The sequence below is a fragment of the Scyliorhinus torazame genome, chromosome 10 (genome assembly GCF_047496885.1).
Source record: "Scyliorhinus torazame isolate Kashiwa2021f chromosome 10, sScyTor2.1, whole genome shotgun sequence".
In the NCBI taxonomy this organism is placed as follows: Eukaryota; Metazoa; Chordata; class Chondrichthyes; order Carcharhiniformes; family Scyliorhinidae; genus Scyliorhinus; species Scyliorhinus torazame.
Window position 1 is genome coordinate 153,154,332 of NC_092716.1, and position 10,264 is coordinate 153,164,595.

At 48.4% G+C, this 10,264-nt stretch overlaps 1 protein-coding gene across 1 annotated transcript in view; it reads left to right on the forward strand.

Moving 5' to 3' along the window:
• syt13 (synaptotagmin XIII) overlaps window positions 1-7,898 on the forward strand; it is a 104,131-nt gene extending 96,233 nt beyond the window's left edge. The window contains 2 exon segments of the mRNA XM_072517695.1: window positions 6,969-7,187; window positions 7,190-7,898. Coding sequence (XP_072373796.1) covers window positions 6,969-7,187; window positions 7,190-7,272 — 302 coding nt within the window. The 3' untranslated portion in view covers window positions 7,273-7,898.
• The last annotated feature ends 2,366 nt before the right edge of the window (window positions 7,899-10,264 follow it).

A 10,264-nucleotide genomic window follows, 5' to 3' on the forward strand; every position in this document is an offset into this window, starting at 1 on the left:
AAAACCGCAGCAATAGATTCATCCTAATTGCCTGCACCCGACCTGCCAGCGATAGAGGAAGACAATCCCATCTTTCCAAATCCACTTTCACCCTCCCCACCAAAGTGGTAATGTTATATCTCCGGAGGTCCCCCCAATCGCGTGCCACCTGCACCCGCAGGTATCTAAAATGGGTTACCGCCCTATGAAATGGCAGACTCCCCCCACCCCCCCACCCCCACCCCACTCCCACCCCTGTGCGGGACAAAATATTCACTTTTATCCGCATTTAGTTTATACCCCCAAAAGACCCAGACACTCGAAGCAGCTCTAGTATACCACATATAGTTCCGACACATATAGTAGCAAGTCGTCTGCATACAGGATGCCCTGTGCTCCAACCCCCCCACCGCCCCGCCCCCCCCCCCCCCTCACCCCCCCCACCTCCGCACAATCCCCTTCCACACGCCCGGATTTCTCAGCGTAATGGCCAAAGGCTCAATCGCAAGTGCTAACAACAGAGGGGACATAGGACACCTCTGCCTGGTCCGTCGACGTTGAGCAAAATATCCAGAATTCATATTATTTGTGCGGACTCTTGCCCTCGGCTCCCTGTCGTACTCCATCGGAAACCCATCCGGCCCTACTACCTTCCCTGACTGCATCTTCCCAATTGCGTCCTTGATTTCTTGCTTCTCTATCACGCTCTCCAATGTGGCCCTATCCTCCTCCCCTAACCTCGGATATTCGAAACTATCCAGGAGTTCCTGCATTCCCCGATCCTCCCCCAGTCGTTCCGATCTATACAACCTCTCATAGAACTCCTCAAAAACCCTAGTAATCTCACCCGGAGCCACCACCCACTTCCCTGTCCCATCCCAAACCTGAACAATTTCCTTCACCGCTGCTTCCCTCCGAAGTTGACCTGCCAGCATGCGCCTTCTCTCCATACTCGTAGATCGCTCCCCTCACCCGCATCAATTGGCTCACCGCCTTCCTTGTGGACAGCCGGTCAAATCTCGCCTGTAGCTCCTTCCTCTATTCGAACAGTGCTGGATCCACTTCCTCTGCATACCTGCAATCCACTTCCAACATCTCATCTATTAACCTTTGCCGCTCTTACATATGGAATATTGTTTATAGAGGAAAATTGCCTGGGGTGTAGATAATCCAGGAGCTCCTGCATTCCCCCAATCCTCCCCTGGTCGTTCCGACCTAAAAAACATCTCATAGAACTCCTCAAAAACGTTATTAATCTCATCCAGCCCCATATCTAAGGAAGGATGTGCAGGCCTTGGAAAGGGACCAGGGGAGGTTCACAACAATGATCTCTGGAATGAAGAGCTTGTCGTATGAGGAACGTTTGAGGACTCTTTGGAGTTTAGAAGGATGAGAGGAGATCTTATTGAAACGTACAAGAGACTGCGAGGCCTGAATAGAGTGGACGTGGAGAGGATGTTTCCACTTGTGGGAAAAACTAGAACCAGAGGACACCATCTCAGATTAAAGGGACGATCCTTTAAAACAGAGATCAATAGGAATATTTTCAGCCAGAGGGTGGTGAATCTGTGGAACTCTTTGCCGCAGAAGGCTTTGATTTTTATGTCATCATTGGCTACAGGAATAGTGCCAGAGGACTGGAGGATAGCAAATGTGGTCCCTTTGTTCAAAAAGGGGAGCAGAGACAACCCCGGCAACTATAGACCGGTGAGCCTCACGTCTGTAGTGGGTAAAGTCTTGGAGGGGATTATAAGAGACAAGATTTATAATCATCTAGATAACAATAATATGATCAGGGATAGTCAGCATGGCTTTGTTAAGGGTAGGTCATGCCTCACAAACCTTATCGAGTTCTTTGAGAAGGTGACTGAACAGGTAGACGAGGGTAGAGCAGTTGATGTGGTGTATATGGATTTCAGTAAAGCGTTTGATAAGGATCCCCACAGTAGGCTATTGCAGAAAATACGGAGGCTGGGGATTGAGGGTGATTTAGACATTTGGATCAGAAATTGGCTAGCTGAAAGAAGACAGAGGGTGGTGGTTGATGGGAAATGTTCAGAATGGAGTTCAGTTACAAGTGGCGTACCAGAAGGATCTGTTCTGGGGCCGTTGCTGTTTGTCATTTTTATCAATGACCTAGAGGAAGGCGCAGAAGGGTGGGTGAGTAAATTTGCAGACGACACTAAAGTCGGTGGTGTTGTCGACAGTGTGGAAGGATGTAGCAGGTTACAGAGGGACATAGATAAGCTGCAGAGCTGGGCTGAGAGGTGGCAAATGGAGTTTAATGTAGAGAAGTGTGAGGTGATTCACTTAGGAAGGAATAACAGGAATGCAGAATATTTGGCTAATGCTAAAGTTCTTGGAAGTGTGGATGAGCAGAGGGATCTAGGTGTCCATGTACATAGATCCCTGAAAGTTGCCACCCAGGTTGATAGGGTTGTGAAGAAGGCCTATGGAGTGTTGGCCTTTATTGGTAGAGGGATTGAGTTCCGGAGTCATGAGGTCATGTTGCAGCTGTACAAAACTCTGTTACGGCCGCATTTGGAGTATTGCGTACAGTTCTGGTCACCGCATTATAGGAAGGACGTGGAGGCTTTGGAGCGGGTGCAGAGGAGATTTACCAGGCTGTTGCCTGGTATGGAGGGAAAATCTTATGAGGAAAGGCCGATGGACTTGAGGTTGTTTTCGTTGGAGAGAAGAAGGTTAAGAGGAGACTTAATAAAGGCATACAAAATGATCAGGGGGTTAGATAAGGTGGACAGTGAGAGCCTTCTCCCACGGATGGAAATGGCTGGCACGAGGGGACATAGCTTTAAACTGAGGGGTAATAGATATAGGACAGAGGTCAGAGGTAGGTTCTTTACGCAAAGAGTGGTGAGGCCGTGGAATGCCCTACCTGCTACAGTAGTGAACTCGCCAACATTGAGGGAATTTAAAAGTTTATTGGATAAACATATGGATGATAATGGCATAGTGTAGGTTAGATGGCTTTTGTTTCGGTGCAACATCGTGGGCCGAAGGGCCTGTACTGCGCTGTATCGTTCTATGTTCTATGTTCTAAGGTCAAATCACTGAGTGTCTTTAAGACAGAGATAGATAGGTTCTTGATTAATAAGGGGATCAGGGGTTATGGGGAGTAGGCAGGGGAATGGGGATGAGAAAATATCAGCCATGATTGAATGGCAGAGCAGACTCGGTGGGCCGAGTGGCCTAATTCTGCTCCTGTGTTTTATGGTCTTATGTTCTTATAATTTGAAGGAGTGATGTTTAGCCTAGCTAAACAGGTCATGGCATATCTTAGTGGGTTACAGATGATGGGGGCGATTCTCCGATATGGAGGCCAAGTGTTCGCGCCGTCGTGAACGTCGTCGCGTTTGACGACGGCGTGAACAGGGCCCGGGCACGACCTATTCTGGCCCCCACAGGGGGCCAGCACGGCGCTGGAGAGGTTCACGCCGCTCCAGCATCCTTACGCGGTGCCAAATGGGCACCGCGCCAAACCGCGCATGCGCATTTGGGGCAACCCAATCCTGCGCATGCGCAGTTGGGTCGTGCCATCCTGCGCATGCGTGGGGAACGTCTTACGCATGCCGGCCCCTCACCAACATGGGGCACCGTTGTTCTGGGGCCGCGCGCGGAAGGAGGTAGGCCCAGAGGGGGAGAGGCCGGCCCGCCGATCGGTGGGTCTCGATCGCGGGCCAGACCCCATCGGAGGCCACCCCGGTGAAGGAGCCGCCCCCCCCCCCCCCCCACAGGCCCCCCCTCCAGCGTTTCCGCAGAGTTCCCGCAGGCAGCGACCAGGGATGGACGGCACCAGCGGGAACCTGTCGTATCGTAGCGGCCGCCCGGCCCATCCGGCCGGAGAATCGCCGCTCGCCGGTTCTCCGAGTGGCCCGGTGCGAATGGCGCGCCGCTGGTTTCCGGGGGGTGGGAAAATGGCGTGCGGATGTCGGGGCGGTGTGGCATGATTCGTACGGCGCCCCGGTGATTCTCCCACCTGGCGTGGGGGGGGGGGGGAGAATAGCACCCCATGTATTTAATGGGAGGAGCCAAGACTGTCTGTGGTTATGTCAGTTTTGCTATTGGATGAATCTGGGGCGTCATTCTCCGACCCCCCCGCCGGGTCGGAGAATCGCCGGGGGCTGCCGTGAATCCCGCCCCCGCCGGTTGCCGACGTCTCCGGCACCGGAGATTCGGCGGGGGCGGGAATCGTGCCGCGCCGGTTGGCGGGCCCCCCCCCGCTCGATTCTCCAGCCCGGATGGGCCGAAGTCCCGCCGATAAATTGCCTGTCCCGCCGGCGTAAATTAAAGCACCTATTAACCAGCGGGACAAGGCGGCGTGGGCGGGCTCCGGGGTCCTGGGGGGGGGCGCGGGGTGATCTAACCCCGGGGGGTGCCCCCACGGTGGCCTGGCCCGCGATCGGGGCCCACCGATCCGCGGGCGGGCCTGTGCCGTGGGGGCACTCTTTCCCTTCCGCCTCCGCCACGGTCTCCACCATGGCGGAGGCAGAAGAGACTCTCCCCACTGCGCATGCGCGGGAAACTATCAGCGGCCGCTGACGCTCCCGTGCATGCGCCGCCCCGACATTCCGGAGGGGAGAACCGACTGGGTCAGTTCCATGATTTGTGTAAAAAAGCCTTCCGGCGAATTGAGAATTTAATCCCAAGGATCTAAATCGCAATATATGAGAGAGCACTATCCAATTCCCAAGCGCGAGGAGGTCACATGTGAGATGGCTCGTGCCAAGCTCTTCACCAAACTCGATGCCTCAAAAGGATTCTGGCAAATCCAGCTCGATAAATCCAGCAGGAAACTCTGCACATTTAACACCCCCTTTGGAAGATATTGTTACAACATGATGCCGTTTGGGATCATCTCTGCATCAGAAGTGTTCCATAGGATTTTGACGCAGTCCAGCCCACTCCTGAACCGGCGGCTCTCGACCCACCCTTGAGGCAGTCAACCAGAATTCGTCGCCAACCTCAGAGACTAGATTTATGAACTTTTCGAATTTATGGACTCTCTGAATTGTTTCGTTATTTTGTTTGATCGTTTCCCTGGTTTGTATACAGTGTTGATCTCGTTACTCTTGTTGCATACTGCTTCTCTGCACCAGGCACCTTCCCACGTAAATAGCTTAGTTCTCATGTACGTAGTCCTGTAAATATGTCTTCGCACCCCACACGTAGTTAGGAACATTCTCACCACACATTATTTATTGCCACACACATACATTTTTTTATAAAAAGGGGGATGTCATAATATACACCAGTATATCATGGTGCAGACAAACACACTGATGGACACACAGCAAGACCAATCAACACACACAACACCGCAGCCAATCACCAGTTACAGCACACTCACTATAAAGACAGGGGGCATCAGAGTTCCCACTCATTCGGGATGCAGCCTCTCAGAAGGACAGAGCTTACAACTTACAGCACAGATCGTCACCATGTGCTGAGTGCATAGACTGGTTAGGACAGGCATAGGTCTTTAGTTGAATCTAACATCGTGTTAACCCACAGTAAAGTATGTTCAACAGTTTCTAACTTAATAAAATAGTGTTGTACTATTTTAAGTGTTGGTGGCCTGTGTGTGTTCCACGGATCCAGAGCACCCAACACATCAGCGGAAAAAGCCCCAAATATCCTAAGCTGTCCCATTATATCCACGACTGACGATCCCGGATTGGAGATATACAACAGCAGATCATCAGCATACAGGGACATCCTATGATCCCCCCTCCCCCAGACCCCCCCCCTATTTATCCAAGCCCATGCACCTTTGAGGGAGGTGGGGGAGTTAAGACATTTTTGAACAGACCTTTCAAAATATTCCTGAATTCAGACTATGATTCCTGACTTCTCAGAGGAACCATAAGTTGGCCTGACTCCACACAAATTCCAGTGGGAAGAGATGTCAACCCTTGCAGTGGCGCTGACCAAGTTGGGACTATAGGATGCGGGCTCGCAAGCTGCACTTAAACCGACAAAAATTACTGATGCTGGAAATGAGGGTATGAATCCCGGTATCGGATCCCACCGGCCAATCTTTCAATGCCTTTGGAGTCAGCCTGGCTCTACGAAAAGCCAGGCCAGTATGTTTCAGGTCTGTGATGTATCATCAGACATATCATGGACCTGAAATATTATCTCTTGTTTCTTTCTTTTGTATGTACCTGAGGGGAGTTTTGGGAGCTCCCCTCTGATGTCAGGTTCATTGTTAGATGTAGTATACTCATATTCAGAGCAAGGTACATCAGCTCTATTCCACTGACACACTTTAAACCAACTTAGAAGATCGCTTCTGTGACAGCTTGCTCCCTGTGACTTCTCTGTGAGGTTACCGCTGCATTTTAAATTACTATTACATTACTTTGTGTACTGGGGTTTGTGTTGGTGATGCCACAAACTCACTTCACTTAGAATTCATTGAGCCAGAAGAAGGAGATGACTGTTAACCCATTAAGAAAAGACTTGTATTTTTGCAGCTCCTTTAATAACTTCAAGGGAGGTTTAAGTGCTTTAAAGCCAGTGAAGTAATTTCGAAGTGTATTGACTACTGTTATGTAGGAAACATGTCAGTCAATTTGTACACAACAAGGTTCTACAAACACCAATTTAATAATGACAAGACCATCTGAGGATTAAATATTGGTCAAGACCAAATGGGTTTTTCCAGGTTATGTCATTGGTATTCACTTTTAAACAATAATATTGAAGAAAATGAGCTGTCAGATGAAAACAGGATTTGATCCTTAAAGTGCCATTGTAAAGATTCCTAATGTAAAATGAATATCACTACAACGATCCAACTTTAAGTCACTCTTGGTGTTAGCTTTTTAAAAATTAATTTATCGGATGTGGACATCGCTGGCTAGGCCAGCATTTATTGCCCTATCCTAACATAAGGGCAGTGCTATATAGCTGGAGAGTTTGTTAGTCAGCCACTACTCCAATCATTTGTGATTTATTTCTTGCAGATGTATCGGTCAAGCTCACCCTAATGCACCAGTCCTTGAAGCTGAAGAAAAAACATACCGGACATGTGAAGCACAAAATAAATCCAGTCTGGAACGAGATGATAATGTTTGAGGTGCCCTATGAACTACTGTCTAAATCCTGCCTTGAGCTGGAGATGTTGAACCAGGACTGTACAGGGCAAAATCACTTACTGGGCAAATGTAGCCTGGGTTTGAATTCCAGGACTTGGAGCTAAGTCACTGGCAGGGAATGCTAAATAGGCCCAGGAAACAGGTTGCAATGTGGCACAAACTGCATGCATAACCCCCTTCCTGCTCCATTGTATTTTCTGGCAAACTTCAAGAACCCAGCATGATCCCTTTTCCTGTACACTTGGCCTAGAAATTGGATGACGCTGACCCACTTTCCAAGCAAAAAGTGGGCTCATTACATGCTTAAAACGTACTGTCATATTGGTAACTTTGTGACCAAAGAAGGCATTTGGAGCCCATGTTTGAAACATGAGTTAGATCCTTTGGTTATACATTTGGGGCCTGTTGACAGTCTCTTTTTAAAATTGGGATTCCCTGAATTGGCATTGGGATGCCCTACACACAGCCTAACTAAGGCTGCCACCATAAAGGTACGTTTGCTGATACTTACCTGAATATGATGCCAGAAGGTGCAGGAGTGTTTGTCCCACTGCAGTGAGATGACCATTGCCAGAGTCTGCTCAATCTCATAGAATTTAGAGTGAAGAAGGAGGCCACTCGGCCCATCGAGTCTGCACTGGCCTTGGAAAGAGCACCCCCACTTAAACCCACACCTCCACTCTAACCCTATAACCCAGAAACCCCACCTAATTTTTTTTTTAATAAACATTTGCTGGAGGTATTTTTTGGTATTAAAGCAACAACACAATAAACAATGTACATGAAACTGTAAACATAGTGCAAGAAGCCGTTCTCCCTCCCTTACGGGTCCCATCTTTATTAACCCTCCTACTCTAAGCTAAACTAACCCCCACCCCCCCCCCCCCCCCCCCCCCACCCCCCCCTTCTGCTGACGATTAATTTTCCACGAAGAAGTCGACGAACGGTTGCCACCTCCGGGCGAACCCTAACAGTGACCCTCTCAAGGCGAACTTGATTTTCTCCAAACCCCACCTAATTCTTTCCCTTTCCTTAACCTCTCCCCTCCCGATTGCCCCCCGTCCCTCTCCCAACAAATCCCTCCCTCTCCCAATATGCTTCCTGGCTCTCCCATCAGCTCTCTTTCTGATTTGCTGCTTTCCGTGCCTTTACCTATTTCTTCACCCCCATTTACCTGAGGACCACTGCCAGGTAACATGATGGGTTGCAACTAAATGTCTCTTCTCCGGTGAGCTGACTGGGAATGCCCAACAGGTTTATGTAGCTCGCTATTCACTAGTATATGAGGCCCAATGCCCACTATCAGGTGGCTCTGAGCCTACCTATTCCAATGACTGGATCAGTTCCTGCGCCCAATTTGCAACACTATCCAATTTCAAAGTAATATTTTATGGTAAAAGTGTAATGTTATGATTTGTTTAAGGTGATACTTCATATAATTTGTTTAAGGCAATACTTCATTAATCTACCAATTGAAGTGTCTCACAGACACTTGTCTGATTTTGTTTTTGAGTCAGTTGGTTTCTAGCTGGGAGATCGCTCAGCCTTGGGAACCTGACATGTGGCCACATCTAAATTTCCAGCAGCACGGTAGCACAAATGGATAGCACTGTGGTTTCACAGCGCCAAGGTCCCAGGTTTGATTCCCCGCTGGGTCACTGTCTGTGCGGAGTCTGCACATTCTTCCCATGTCTGTGTGGGTTTCCTCCGGGTGCTCCGGTTTCCTCCCGCAGTCCAAAGATGTGCAGGTTAGGTGGATTGGCTATGATAAATTGCCCTTAATGACCAAAAAGGTTAGGAGGGGTTATTGGGTTATGGGGATAGGGTGGAAGTGAGGGCTGAAGTGGGTCGGTGCAGACTTGATGGGCCGAATGGCCTCGTTCTGCACTGTATGTTCTATGTACTAAAGCTAATTATACAAGCGAGTGCATTATATAATGCATCGCTGACACATATGGAATTTATCTCTAGGTTTTGGTGAAGCAGAACGTTAACTGGCCTCATGCTTCAGTCAATTAGTTGTCCAATTCCATGTGCTGTGCAATGTCGAAAACAAAATGTACTTTCTTGCCTGTTGTTCCCAATGTGCTGAATTTCTGATCAACAAAATCACCCAAGCAAAATGTTCCTTTGACAAGTGGCTGTAGCTTTAGCAGACTATAATCTGTACTGTAAAAATATAATACAGTACGTGTTGTCATGCATCATTTCATATTATTGTGCTTTGGACACATATGGGTACCAGAGATTTTCAACCATTATTATTCAGAGCTTACCCCGAGAAGCTCTCTTCGCGCCAGTTGTACGGGGGGGGGGGGGGGGGGGGGGGGGGGGGGGGGGGAGAGCAGGGGAATACTAATGGAAATAAATTCTTAACATTTTTGTTACAACTTCAATGTTAGGGGTTATGTTAACCTTCAACTCTTTCAAAAATAGTTGAACTCAGGAGCATGTTAACCTTTCATGCTTCAGCTGATTAAGACAAACACAGTCATGTTCATATGTTCCAAAATCATATCCATTTGATCATCATGTTCTTTGGATTGACATACACATTGGATATCTGCCATGGAATTGCCAGTTTGTATTATTAGCTAAAGAAAGTCACTGAGTGACCTTGAGCAGTGCATTACACAAAGAGATCTGGATTGACGCAACAAGAGTATTTACTGAACTTAGGAAAATCTGCATGGACTGAACGTTGTTGCATCCAGGAACCGGTGTGTTATGTAGCAGTTGCTGCACAGTGCAGGGGCAAACAGCAATCCCTCACTGTTAATTCTCTTTGGCTATTCTGATCCATGGAAAGCCTGTTGGATAGCCCTTTCTCTGGATTGGAGCTGCGGGGCAGCAAAGGCATTTAGGGGTAAAAACAAAAAATGCTAGAAAAATTTAGCAGGTCTGGCAGCATTTGTGGAGAGAGAAACATAGTTAACGTTTTGAGTCTGTACGACCCTTCTTCGGAGCTCTGATGTGTAGATCCGTAACATCGATCTAACCTTTTTAAGCTTTTCCTAATACACCACCTTCACTTCTTAATAATTTGGTCATGTTCAATCGTCATTAGGAAGGTTAATAAACTGTTCCTTCTAACAACTGTCCGATTACTCTTAATGTTGGTATTTTCGAAAGTGTTGCGGAAACCTGTTAACATTTCAAGTTAT